General features: G+C 46.6%; 4 protein-coding genes across 4 annotated transcripts; 2 read left to right on the forward strand and 2 right to left on the reverse strand.

Annotated features, from left to right (window-relative positions):
- Positions 1 to 1881: 1881 nt before the first annotated feature.
- Positions 1882 to 4083, reverse strand: EYB26_004582 (uncharacterized protein; the record flags this gene model as incomplete). Its single annotated transcript, XM_054263873.1, has 1 exon — positions 1882 to 4083. One exon carries the CDS (start codon positions 4081 to 4083, stop codon positions 1882 to 1884), a length of 2202 nt encoding a protein of 733 aa, XP_054119848.1.
- A 638-nt stretch (positions 4084 to 4721) lies between these two features.
- On the reverse strand, positions 4722 to 6687 carry EYB26_004583 (uncharacterized protein; the record flags this gene model as incomplete). Its single annotated transcript, XM_054263874.1, has 3 exons — positions 4722 to 6308; positions 6365 to 6500; positions 6587 to 6687. 3 exons carry the CDS (start codon positions 6685 to 6687, stop codon positions 4722 to 4724), a joined length of 1824 nt encoding a protein of 607 aa, XP_054119849.1.
- A 499-nt stretch (positions 6688 to 7186) lies between these two features.
- EYB26_004584 (uncharacterized protein) lies at positions 7187 to 8860 on the forward strand (the record flags this gene model as incomplete). Its single annotated transcript, XM_054263875.1, has 3 exons — positions 7187 to 7256; positions 7327 to 8596; positions 8647 to 8860. 3 exons carry the CDS (start codon positions 7187 to 7189, stop codon positions 8858 to 8860), a joined length of 1554 nt encoding a protein of 517 aa, XP_054119850.1.
- Positions 8861 to 11067: 2207 nt separating this feature from the next.
- On the forward strand, positions 11068 to 13510 carry EYB26_004585 (uncharacterized protein; the record flags this gene model as incomplete). The annotated part of the gene is made up of 3 exons (XM_054263876.1): positions 11068 to 11073; positions 11427 to 11522; positions 11756 to 13510. 3 exons carry the CDS (start codon positions 11068 to 11070, stop codon positions 13508 to 13510), a joined length of 1857 nt encoding a protein of 618 aa, XP_054119851.1.
- Positions 13511 to 14333: the final 823 nt, after the last annotated feature.

A 14333-nucleotide genomic window follows, 5' to 3' on the forward strand; every position in this document is an offset into this window, starting at 1 on the left:
TGTTTCCTCAGTGCCGAGTTCCTGCAGGTCTCTTTATGGACCCCGGATGGTTCGTTCAACTTCAGACGGAAGCCTCGCTTTGTCCCTTGGAGCCCCTTTCAGTTGAAAATACTACGTAGATCTGATTTCTTCACGAGATTGTACTAAGACCGAGTTTTCGAGTATGTACTTCCGTGTTCACACAAATCACATCAATCTTGAATCTCGCTAGCAATTTAAAAATTTGCCAGTATGTGACGAATGTGGTAGAGATTATCCTAAATGGTAATCTAATTTGCACCGGCGTCATCGCTGCTATGGGCCAAGCCGCTGGCTGTAATTACTTCAATGAGAAGAGACAGAAATACTACGGAGTGGTACGCCTACGTAGTATGTAGTAATCCTACCGAGCCAGCAAACTAACTAATTACCGAACACTCACTTGGAGACTAACTAACGAGTCAGGCACTCTTCGTCTGTAAGTTACGTGGTAGTCATCCCTACATGACTAAAATTGACTGACCATACTCAACATGGACATCCGAGACCTTTTAAGGGCTCATCGAGTCATCGACAATCGAATATCATCTGGGCTTGTACATTTCCCATTGACTCATGGCACTTGTCTCGGAGAAAAACACATCACACAACTCATGTTATTCCTGTCCGGAGGACATGATAATCTCCCATGCTTTTGAGGCTTGTGACTTGGCAAGCAATGTCAACATAAATTCCAATTTTTCCAGAGTATAATAATCTGCACCAAAAGAAGAAGAAACGATTTGATTTGCACAGTCCAACTTGGCAGGTAAGTCTAGGCTGTGGTCGACGGCTCGACGCGAGTTGACTCCTTCAGCCACGACTTCATTGTTTTGATAGGTCATATACTCCGGAGAAAGTAAAGGTGGTATACAGGCACGAGTAGGATCATGTGAGTCGGTGCTCTAGATCACATACACATTGCTTAGCTGCAGTGGTGCCCATGATCATTCATCACTTCCTCAGTTCCGTGGCGAATTCAAATACCTCATGCACGTAGAAAGAAGAGGAAATTCGGCATACAAAGCGATCATACGTACATACCAAGAAACAAAACACTTCCCAGAGCCCGTGTCAATGATTGGGTTCAGTCATCTAGGTGCATGTGGCTTCTCAAAGTCTCATTCTGAAACGACGGTAAAAATATATGCATCTCATAGTGCTTATCTCCCGGAATGATCTTTTGCTAAAACAACCACCTTGCTCTGTAACTATTCAGTCCGTCATTTGTACCCTATTTGGCATTGAGGTATGAGATACCAGGTGTACTTGACTAGCAAATATGCTTGTACCACGTATGCATGTATCTACCTGAGTAAAGACGAAAAGTCATTTTCTCCGAGATGTTACCTCATCCCATTCCTACTCCGTAAACCTTTTCATACAAAAGCCCCGTAGATACGAACATGAAACAATTCCACATGTCCATACACAGCCACATACCAAGATGTATGATATCACGCAAATATCGAAATAAACATCTGAAACAGCAGAGAATGTGAATTGACTTTGAGGCTTGCGGAAACATGGAAATTACATGGTGGAAAGTGCGCTAAGCCTGTTCCTGTTTGCCAAGACTTCTATGTATTACTGCCAAGACCTGAACCGAGTGTACCAGTTGAGCCAATCAGAAGCGTGTATTCGCTTGACTCTTCGTATGTTTATCATGTGTATAGAGTGTGATTCTTGTAAAGATCCTAAATACACTGATGTCAAGTAGCTATAATACTTTCTTGAGAACCCGAATAATAGGATATATTGAGTAGAGTATTTCTAAGAAGCGAGATTTTCCGTTATATATCATACATGAATATCAACCTCATCCAACTCAGAGAAGGTAGGTAGCCAAACATAAGTAGCGGTCTACTCACGTCGTCGTCGCTCAGCTTCAAATTCGGTAAAGCCCTCCGGACCCAGACCGTCTTGGCCACCTGTCAAGAAGTATTCACATACAACTCCAATGGCATAAAACGTTCCTGCGGTTGCGACGCCGCTCAAGACGATCCGTCGGAGGCCTTTGCCTAATCTAGAGGCTGTTGATGATCTGGTTGAAGGTTCAGCCTGCGTATATTCGGGTTCCTCTGCGGCGCTGCTAGTGGGCGGGTTAGAGGATGAAGGAGGATGATATGGTGACCAGTTCGGGGGACCTCCTGTGAATATAGTCTCTTGTCTGTGTACTATTCTTGAATCTGATCTGTCTTTACCGGTTGAAGGTTGTGATGATGAGTAGCTATCTCTAGAAAAGAGAGTGTCGGTACTTGAACCAGCTTTGTCATCCTTTAACAGCGTAAGGCGTTCAATATCTGCAGATCCGGTCATTGTACTCTCTGATCCATTGGTGACCATCTTTCGGAATATGAGGATATCACCACCACCCGAAACAATTTCGTATCCGTCTTCCTTCATTTTTGGAAAGTATGGAAGGAACTTTGCTGGGTTGTTCAGATGTAATAGTACATCTGACGCATGACGGATTGGTTCATTTGCATGCATCGATGATGTCGTCTCGGCGCAGACAACCCGAGAACTGCCAGAGTCAACTGCGAGAATACGCAGTGTATCCAAAGAAGTATTTGCAGTTGCTTCTACTCTTTCGCATGACTTTTGTATATCGTTGGCGAGGAGTTGGGCTTCGTTAATAAAACGTCTTGTGTCTTCGAGAAGTTCATCAAGAGATTTCCTCAGTGCATTCCTCGTGATGGTGGCGTTACTGACATGTTCTGCATCGCTATCTTCTCCTTGATATGTCGCCTCCAGCTTCTCGGCTTGTGGAATATATTCTAGACGAGGTCTTTCCAGCGTGCCTGTCGGGGTTTTAGTATCGACGGTAGTATCTTTCCCAAGATTGGAATCTTTCTTTTGTCTCAAGCCTTGAAGGATTTCATTGTCAATATTCTGACTAATAGCCAAAAAGTAATCCTTTTCCATGGCTTTCCTGGCCTGCATCTTTTTCTCAGCTAATGCCTGTTTGGTCTCACCGGCAAAGAAGGATGCCCGAATATCACTTGCACAAAGCAAGTCAACATCACCTTCCGTTATTTCTTTCGGCTCGTAGAGGAGCTTCTTCTTCTGCGTATTTGGTGCATCTTTCAACGGTTGTAACTTTGGGGTGGAAGTACTTGAGGTGTCTGTCAAGGTCATCGCACTGTCTTCCGTTGGGCCTGCCATGTAAAAAACATTCTCCTTGATGACCTGAGACCTAGCATCTTGCGTCGGTGCTACAGTATCTTTGAGTTTGGGGGACTCCTGTTCCAGAACTTTGGTATTATCATAGTTGGCTCCGCCGGTGAAGGCTTTGACCGGGATATTGGTGACACCACTGTCATCTTTTGTTTCGTCTCGTACCACTTCTGTAGCTGGTTGCTCGACCGGTTTCATTCGACCGCTAATAGGGTCGTAATGAAGACCATTGATGTCAGAAGGTTTATATGCTTTTATGGTAACAACATCATCGTCTGCCTTTTCCGTTGACGTTTTGGGAGGGACATCAACAGGAGTGCTCTTCACTGAGTGCTCTTGCACCGCAAACGTAGCCCGTTTCGCTTCTGAAGATGCTTCATGGTTCAGGAACGAGCGACAAAAAGAGGACCAGCCCTTCCCCATTTGCAGGTACTCGTTACTCCTGCCAAAGAGAAAGTTATATGGATCCCTCTCAATCTTTTTCACGAGTTCACTCAAGTCGCCATCCCAGTAGTTCCGATGTCTTCTTGAGTCGCGCCAGATATCGTCTCGTTCACGGTGAAATTGTTTCAAAGAATCATTCCAGTTTTTCCAAAACCGTTGTTGTCCCGGCCTGCGGCTAACCATTCGTTTGATGAGCACGTATTGTCCACGATAATCTTTTGCGAGATCGTGCAGAACTTCTTTTCGATCTACTCGGTTGTGGCGGTTATGATACCAGGCATACTTCCAGCCTCGACCCCAGAACATCCGCACTTGGATAGGGCTGCAAGGTATAGCGTGAATAGATGCCACAGCACTGCATCTGACCAGCCTGACGGAATTCCTGCTCCGGATCAGGGTCGAGTTGGTGATGGGAACCGATGTCAGGGCTCGTGTGCTCATTGTCGTGGTCTCAAGATATAACGACGGAGATTGAACGGTCGGGGATCTTGGCAGTCCTGTAATGGAATGACTATTCGTCACCTATGTCGCGTATTGACAGAACTCGATGCCGATGCTCGCACAAGGCTGATAAATTGATAGTCAATAACTCAACTCGATACCATTAATAAGACCGAGCTGCGACGGATCGCAACCGCCCCAGCAGTAGTCAAAATCAGCTCAAACAAAAAGTAACAAGACGTATGTCAATGTAAATCTTTGCAGAATGATGATGAGACGACAAAATTCAACAAAAATGATAAGTAACACAGCTTTAGCACGAAGAAGAGAGTCACGAGGCTGCCTGGATGCCTGCCTGGAATGGATCAATCGGGGGTGGGGTACCCGAATAGCTTTATCGGTTGTTGGCTCCACTGATAACGCGATAAGCCTCAGTCTCCAAGAATGGAGAGCGTCTGGTTTTGTGAGTGGTTCCAGTAAAGAGGAATAATCGCAGTTGAAATGTAAAAGCTGCCAACGGCCCGGAAGAGTATGCTATTACAGAATGGGTATTAATTAAGTTGTTCTTAGCAGTTCGCTGGCACTTATACTTATATAAGTTAGCTACCGTTGACTCTTCCAAGTTAAGTTATATATATTCAGAATGCTAAAGAGGATATTCTCTGCTCAAGTCCGGTATCACTACTTTCCTCAGCGAGGAATAAATTCCTCCAAAACCGGACCCCCTCGATCCCTTCCTCCCGGCACAAAGCTCCCTTATCCTCAGCCATCTCAAGTTCTTCTACAGCTACACCCACACTCCAACCAAAGTGTTGTGCAGTTTCCTGAGCTGTGACACCACGACCATATCTCTCCCAATTCCACGATAAGCCTTCAGTAGGAACTTGAACTCGAAGCTCTCGAAGCCATCTATCAAGCTGTTGGATGACTTTCTCGTCACTCCACTCGTTCGATTGAACGACAAGGAGCCCGCTCTTGAAGCGGCGCAGCCGAACAGGAAGCTTGAGCTTCTCCCACAAACGCGCTGCTTGCTCAAAATCAGATGGACTAACAAGTTCGACACCATTTCGAGTCCGGTTAAACAAAGCCCAAAGGTCAACGAGACTGACAATTCCACCTTCCTTGCGCAAAACTCCCTTCTGATCGTCGGTCAAGTACTCTGCTAGATTTCGAGCTAACTCGGATAAATACAGATTTTCCGCACCAGAACCGAGCATGTCCTTTGTTGTCACCATCCCTAGAGCCGCTGCTGATTGAGAAAGGACAGCGCTTGCTTCAGACGATCCTCCATTAGCGGCTACTCCGGACGCTGACGCCAAAGTCTCTGCCAACGAGACAATCTGTTTTGCGGAAGCCATCAATGCTTCCAAATCTTCAAACGCATTGCCAATAACCAGCTCAGTATTTTTGCGAGCTTCGAAGCCGCGCATTTCTAAGCCTGCAATACCAACGGCGGACGGTTTCGGCGTTAAATCATTGGACCGGCCTGGAGTAGGCGAAGAGCTCATTTCTGGGTTTGGAGAGCTGGATGGTTGGGGTATCTGAGGAGCGTTCTGAAGCAACCATTTCCGCTGCACTAAGCAACCCTTTAACCTCTCATAGAATATCTTCTCCCCACCATTCCGGAAAGAGAGTTTGATATAGTCGCTGATCTCAGTGTTCGTAATGCTTGACTGATTGAAAATGGGTGCTGGAGACTCTTCACGTCGTGGCCCTGCAGCAAGCTTGTCTTTGGAGCTCAAAGAAACGAGCGAAGCCCCACAAATCTCACACTCTAGCAAGGATGGATGATTGATAAACGTACATCTCGGACAGGATAATGTGCTGCCATTAGTGTCTAATTGCAAGTCTGACGTTGGAGCGCTAATATGCTCTTGTTGAGGCAAACTATTCGTTGAGACTGAGTCCGCAACACTAGTAGAGCCTCTATTTGTAGCAGCTGCAATTGTGGCCTTCAATACAATCGTAAGCGGTGGTTTGATGCCACATGCGAGACAAGGAGGGAGTGGTGTGGAAGCAGTGGCCGTCGCCGGATCAAAATTGGACGGAACAGGATTTGAAAATGAACAGATGGGACAAACCCATGTCGCATTCACGTTCTGGTGCGACGCCGCACTCGTTGAGGTACCCTGTATGGCGGACGAAGAGATGCCATCTTGACCAATTATTCGTTTTTGTGGTTTGGGATAAACAGTAATTTTAGCAGAGGACTTGAGAAAGCCAGCCTAGATCTTTATAAGCATCCAGAATCAGGTTCAATAGTAGCAAGTGTAATCTATACCTGGTATTCTGCACGGTCGACATCCTTCAAATCGATAGCAACGGAGTGTTGTCGGGGTTCCTCGGTCGCGACGTAACAAATACGATGAGAGGTCAGGTACGCATGTCCATTTTGGTAGTTTGGAATCTTATATTTTCTAGAATTACATGGACAGCATTAGTATCAATCTGCACACGACCAGTCATAGTCCCTCGAGGGTATGGTCGCTGGGGCGTCACTTACCCCTCATACAAGCCCACTGCGTCTTGAACAAAAAGTAACGTCTCATCTGAAAGCAAAGACGGACGAAGGGCTGTCGTCAAATCCAAAGGCTTGAAGAACATCGAGCCTGTACGTATAGGAGGGGTCAACAATGAACCTCATGCTGGGCCACCAAGAAAGTTGCTTGTTGAACAGGCAGGACCGATCGGCGATAAGCCCTCCATTCTCCAGTACCTAGTTAATTAGTGGAGTCATAGTAGGTGGCGTATGCCAAGACCGTTGATGCCTGGATGCCTTGGATCCCCAGTGACCGAGTGAGTTGGACAAAATTTGGCACGCTAAGCGAAACCCGAGACCTTCTGACCTGCCTCCAAAATAATTCCTTCCTGCCTCACCTAACTATCACAGACAACATACACTCCACCATCTATCTACAAAAGTTCCTTCTTGATTCCCCCTGTTTACTACTCACTTCTCTTTCTGTGCATTCCATCGGTGACAGCATCTTGAAGACTACACGCACGATCTCATTCGGTTATTTGACCATCGTAGAATTCAAATCAGTTCACTCTCAGATTTCCTTTGTTCATATTCTTTCCATTTTAGATTTACTAAAGCGACATGAGCTCAACTGTCCCGCCCTGGCGGGCTTCGGCTTCAACAACTACTACGATGAAGTACGCGCCAACTGGTACGTCGCTATCTCACTTGGTTGTTCATTTGGGCGGAGCTTCAAAATTGCTAACGTAATGACTTTTTAGCATACACCCCTGTGCAAGCTAGACGTAGTCTTGCTTCTCATACGACGCAAAGCAACACCACAATATCTTTACAGCAAAACCCCAACACTGCTATACAACCGGCTTCGGAAGAGCGGAAGCGTGTGGAATGGCCTTTGCCCGTGCGACAGTACGTTCAACGCAGTTTCGATCCTGAAAACCAAATTGCCAGTGTACCTCGGCCCGAGCTAGAAAAGAAATTGAAGCAAGTCATCACGGAAGCGGCAAAAAGTGAGAGCCTCGACACCGTGGATTGGGACTCTTTGCCTCTACCGCAGGTTATGATCCAGAATGAGCGCAACTCGGTGCTGACAAACTCATTGGTGTCATCGCCATGGAGTGCCAGCGCCAACGTTGCTGCAATGAAAACTGGCCTTGCACAAGATGAACGAAGCAAAAAAAGAAAGTCAAACGAGTTTCAGCAGACGGATGGGGCCGACTCTCCGCCGTGGAGGAAAACTAACAACCGAACCCAGTTGGAAGATCGAATCTCTTATACCCCCACTGACAAGCGGCAACGCGTAGATTACAACAACAACAAACCCTCAAGTAAGTCCAAAGCTAGCCTGGAATTGCGGAAACGGCGTTTTTGGGACCCTCAAAGTTACCAAGATTCTTCCCGATCGGAGTCTCCGGCCGCCACTGCGATCCAAGGCCCCGTTGTTGGACGATGCCAGGACCTCGAAAAGAGATACTTGCGGTTGACATCGGCACCAAATCCAGATGTTGTACGACCTTTACCTGTTCTTGAGAAAACCTTGGACTTTTTGAAAAAGAAATGGCGCAAGGAGAATAACTACGGATACATTTGCGATCAGTTCAAATCCTTACGACAAGACTTGACGGTACAGCATATTCGGAACGAGTTTACAGTAAATGTTTATGAGATTCATGCACGGATTGCCCTGGAGAAAGGAGACCTTGGTGAGTATAATCAGTGTCAAACCCAGTTGCGGGCATTATATGCACAAAAACTGGGCGGTCATCCCACGGAATTCATGGCGTATCGTATACTTTATTTTATCTATACGCGCAACCAGACGGCAATCAACGATGCGCTGGCAGATCTAACCCCAACAGATAAATCGGACTTGGCTGTAAAGCACGCGTTGGATGTGAGGTCCGCTCTGGCCCTCGGTAACTACCATCGTTTCTTCCAGCTTTACCTTGACACGCCCAATATGGGTGCATATCTTATGGACATGTTTGTCGACCGCGAACGCTTGAGTGCGTTGGCCTGCATTTGTAAAACGTGAGTGTGACCTTCCTCTGTTGAAAAGTGACGGTGCTAACTCGTAACAGATACAAACCTGACGTAAAGATTCGATTCATCACCGAAGAACTTGGCTTTGAGTCTGATGAGCAGAGTGCCCGTTTTGTTCTTGAACATGCTTCTGGGGAGCTGCTGCAAGAGCGGGACGGACATGTTCGGCTCCTGACCGGCAAAGCAGGTCGAGTGTTCGAAGACGCCAAAGCCCAAGCGTATAGAGTTGTCGACATCAAGGGACAGATATGAATGTCTTTGTCCGCTCTTCCTTGTTTCTTTCGGTTTTCCAAATACCCCTTCACGCATTTCTCTCATCGTCCGTCAGGCATTTTAATCGTTTCGTTCGACCGTAGATATCACCGCGGGTTTTTTGTTCTTCTTCTCAGTTTCGGAAGCAGATAGGGTTGGTGTTGGTTGGTTTCCAGGATACGCATTTGATATTCAACATGGCGTTGGCGGCAAATATGGCAAGGTTGGGGCTTACTCTCTTGATTGAACAGCTTATCAAGTTCTGTTGAAGTAATACATGCATATGTTTCTGGAAATATCTTCTAGTCGTAATAAGAGTCAACTTCGTTCTACAAGTCCGACGAGCGGCAACGTGACGAGCCTTCCAGTATGTCTGTCCAACAAGTCATGGGGGTTCTCAACATTGCAGCACTAACCCAGTTAAGACAGGAGCATCCTTCCCATTTTCCAAGACAAGTAATCGTACTCCGTACTGGATCATCAGCACTTAACTAGAGCATGCATAAGCGGAAGCCCGAGAACAAATCTTAATCTTAACAGCTGCTCGCTCAGCTGACGCTTCTTCCCATGCAGTTCTTGTCAAGACGCATCAACCAGAGTGTATTTGAGTGGCTGAACAAATCATTGCAAAGAGAATGTACCTGCAGTCCATTTCCCAAGCAGTCCAATGGGATTAACATCCGCATTCTTCAGTCTTCGTGCAGATGGTGTGTATTCGGCCTTGTGTACTCTGTAGTTAAGTTAGTTACTGAGCATTACTACAGAGTTCTCATTGTGTGATGTGATATGAGAAAACCGACGAGGAATGCTGCCCAACCAGCGGGAAAATGAGAGTATTCTGATTGGTCTCATGGATGCTTTAGTATGGCGTTTCGGCGGACCAACAACGTAACAGGGCTGTAGTAGTGTTCTGGACTAGAATGCCCAGGTACTACGGTAAGCCTTCGCCGTACTTGAGCGTTTTTTTCTATTGGGCTGTACTATGAGTGTGTTTGATGGAAGGGAAATTCCATGTAGTTCGGTTGAAAATATACTGTATAATCTAATATTGGTAAGACGTGGGTTAAGTTGGGTGGTGGCCGTCCCGCGTTCCTTGAGAACAATGCATAAAATAGAGTGCTTTTTATGACTCTCCCGTGGCCATAGTAGTCATATTATGTAGTAATGCCACCACATATCCGACGAGTCACATGATCGGCTAGAAAACGCGCATTATTCTGCATATGATCGTCTACTCTGTAGTATGCATACAACCTACTGGCTGCTGGCTGTGACGATGGCTCACTATTCTGCACAGAGTAGTGACTAGTTACTAGCAGTACTTACTACTACTAGTAGTCTAGTAGTACTAGACTGTACTCCGTAGCGAGTACACAGCAGTGGCCGCTCGTGGGCCTGAAACGCAACTTCCCCCACCCCTGGTGGATAGGTGGATATGCCTAAGTGACCTAAAAAATCCCCACGAGGCAGGTCGCCTTTGCATCTTTTTGTCATTTGCTGTCGCCTGTCGGCAATTTTAGTCTGGCCCAGACAATTCCAGCCTGTGCTGGTCCTGGTTCCTTGGGACTGCAGTCTGCAGTGTGAGTCTGTAAGCCTATGTAAGCCCGTGTAAGCCCCAGGTCTAGAAGCTTTGTTGCCGCCTAAAAATTTAGTCCATCCAGTGAGTGCAATCCTTCGGATTTCTTCCCCAAGGAACAGTTTGGTAGGCCCGTAGAATGCACCGAATCACCATTCACTTGGGCGGCGGCGGGCGGCTTCCTTTCTCTGTCGTAGTGCGTGCCTTTTGTAGGAACAGTACCATACTATGCTACTACTCCCTGGTACTCTCTCTCCCTCCCTCCCTCCCTCCCTCCTCTCTCGCTCTCTCTCTTCCCCTCTGCTTTCTCTCTGTGTCATCTGCTTTTACCACCAAATTGCTCTCTTTTCCCGCGTCTATTATTCTTCATTCCTTTCTTTCCAACATTCGACTCGACTTGACCAACGCCATACCAACTTCAGTCTCCCATTTCGTCCAGTGTCTATCTTATCGAGTAACTCTATCGTGTCCAGTTCAGTGCCAATCGATTGCAAATTTTCGACTTATCTCGACCCGTGTACATAATTTGTACATTAGTCCCTGCATATTCGACAGTCAAATATACAGTTTTTAGACCAGATTCGTGTTCTCGACCGTTCCTTAAAGAAGGAAAAAAGAAGCGCGCGCAACGATGAAGGTACGCACGCTGGTCGCTCTTTCCTCGCCTGTTCTTGCCCTCGCTCCTCCTCGTCTCAATCCCATCTGATTATTTTAACCATCACTCTGCCTCCTTCTTCAATGACTACAACAAAATCCTTACTGCTAGGTATTGGGAGTCCTGTCATTCTTTTGCAGTCGCAGTCATGTCATATCGTCAACTATGTTCTCCATTCCTGCTTAACTTTGTTTAACCCACCCAACACTAAATTTCTAATCACTCCTCTCAAATGCCGACGTATCCCCCCGCTCACTCGTTATCCCTTCGTCTCTTTTGACATGAAAAATAATTCCATCGCTCCAAGCTAACCACATTTATTTGCTCCTGTCCAGGCCATCCGACGGTCTCTCAAAGGAGACAAAGAGCCCAGGGCACATCACATCTCCATCACACCCAAGTCTGCTCTCGCTATCCTGCCGCCTAAAAAGGTAAGATTTGCGCGCTGCCGCCGCCCCGCCACATTTTGGCTGTGCATGTTTGTTTTCTTCCTTTCTTTTTGGATCCATCATTTTCCGCTGTTCTTTTTCCTGTCCATCTTTACTATTTTCGTTTCAGACCATCTGCTGAAATATTCCCCGCTGTGGAATATTCTTATCTATGACTCGCATCATCTAGTCACTCGCCCACAAAGCAAATTAACTTACGTTTCGTCCTTATCTAGGTCATTAAAGCGCTTTACGACCACGAACCAGCCCCCGGCAACACCCAAGAATTGGCCTTCAGCAAAGGTGATTTCTTTCATGTCATAAGTCGTGAAGACGATCCAGACTGGTACGAAGCCGCCAACCCCCTAGTACCCCACGCTCGAGGCCTGGTTCCTGTGTCGTTTTTTGAAGTCGTGCACAAAAACGAAAAAGATCGCCAAAGCGGCGGCAGTAAGGAGTCACCTAAGCAGGAACTTCACGACTCTGGATACTCGGACCGTCCTATTCATCACGAACGCCAGCAATCATCTACAAACACAACTAAGCAAGCAGCTTTCAGAATGTCGGTCAATGGGAAGGGAAACGGCGCCATGGTATACGGCGTTGTGGTATATGATTTCAAGGCGGAACGTCCCGATGAATTGGAAGCCAAGGCCGGCGAAGCTATCATCGTCATCGCACAATCGAACCCCGAATGGTTTGTCGCAAAACCCATCGGTCGCTTGGGCGGCCCCGGTCTGATACCAGTATCCTTTATTGAAATCAGAGATATGACGACGGGACAGGCCGTACCGGATGCGTATGATGCTGTCAAAAGGGCAGGTGTTCCTCGCGTCGAGGAGTGGAAGAAGATGACCGCCGAGTATAAGAACAGCAGTATCACACTTGGCAAGCTGGATGGAATGGCCGCGACAGGCATGCAAGCCGTCTCGAATGATATGGAGAAAATGTCTATCAATGGCAATGGGGCATCCTATCCACCATCGAATGGTGCCAATGGACAGGGCTACCATTCGAGATCGGAGAGCCGAGCAGGGACATTCTCTCAAGGATATGCACAACAAGCCAAACCAGTGCAGCCGGCTAGCAACCGACTTCTGGCACCTATATCGGCTTCTATCCCTCGGTACTGTTTCGATCACGACAAATACTGGTACATTATTGAGGCGAAGATGGAGGACGGCACGCATTGGGAATTGTCGCGTTTTTATCATGATTTCTACGATTTTCAAATTGCTCTTTTGACCCAGTTCGAGGAGGAAGCTGGACACAATGGAAAAGCACGAACATTGCCATTTATGCCTGGTCCTGTGACGCATGTCACTGACGCAATTTCCAATGGACGGCGACAGAACTTGGATGATTATATCAAGAAGCTCTTGTCCATGCCGCCACACATCTCTCGTTGCACTCTTGTTTGCAAACTATTCGCGCCTCGTCCCGGTGACTTTGAGATTGATCCTAATGCAGTTGAGGATACGTACCGATTTTCTGGGGAATCTCAGCAATCTTCTGGTCACGATATTTCCCCAACTGACTCTCGCCAGTCGTCACAGGCACGTATCAGCGCTTCTGCCACGGGATATGTGGCACCAAATAGCGCGACTTCTGGTCGCGCACCTCATCAACGTCAGCAACCATCTTTGTCTCAGCAGAATAGCTTCGGATCGCAATCACGCACAGATCTCCAGATTCCTCCTATGAATCGACAGACTAGCTCCCTTACGCAAGCATCCAACAACTCTAGCAACAACGCCATGAAAGTCAAAGTTTTCTTCCAGGACGATATTATCGCTATTCGAGTACCGAGCGATGCCAACTTACACCAGTTGCAAGATAAATTGCGTGACCGATTGAAGGTCAACAACGGCTTGGTGCTTCAGTATCGGGATGAATCGACCAATGACTTTGTCGATATGATCAGTGACCATGATCTAGACTTGGCTTTACAGCGAAACTCGAAGTTGACACTTCGTGTTTCACTTGCATAGTCTTCTATATGTTCTTTTGTTTATTTCGTTCCCTGATGGGTTTAGTTTGTTCTGCATATTGTTCCAGGTGTTGCGGCGCATTTTTCTTTCTTGTTTACCAATGAAGCTATGATACGCCCGCCATGTTTTTCCCGAGATTGATTGACTTTACGCCTTTTCTTCTCATATGATGTTATGTTTCTTCTACTTTTCTCAATTCATACCCCGGAGTGAGTCCGATTTTTCTTTACTTCTTTCCCGAGTTCTCTGCTATTATAGCTTGTAACCTTTAACCATTGTCTTTGGTCGAGTTCAAACGCTTTTCATATGGTGGTATACCATTGTACAGCAGTATCGTTTGTCTCGCTGCGAGCGTATGTTATCACCTCACTATTTGATGGTTGTTTACTGTGTTCTATCTTTTCGTCAGTAGATGATGGGAGTGATGGATTTGTTCCAATATTAGACAGTTTCAAGTCCATAATGCACGAACAATAAAAGTTATAATCTGACTTTGTGTTGTACATATGTAAGATTGATATCAAGTACTATCATTCACATTCCTATATGCCTGACCTAGGTAGATAAATGCCTTCAAGAGCCGAGAGACGCTCAGACAAGATTCTACATGATCACCACCAACTCCCACAAACCCCTTGGACCGTCCCGCCTACGCAACGCTGATTTCTTCCTGTTACAATTGTTGCAACTGCTCCTTTGGCAGGTCGAGAAGCACCTTGGGTCCCGAGAAGAGAAGATTGGTTGGAACTTGGGGCTAAGAAAAAAACACACGCCAACTATTTTAAGATCTAGTGTTGATCATACCGTAATCTTAGGGCCCCCA

The sequence above is a fragment of the Talaromyces marneffei genome, chromosome 3 (assembly GCF_009556855.1).
Source record: "Talaromyces marneffei chromosome 3, complete sequence".
NCBI lineage: Eukaryota > Fungi > Ascomycota > Eurotiomycetes > Eurotiales > Trichocomaceae > Talaromyces > Talaromyces marneffei.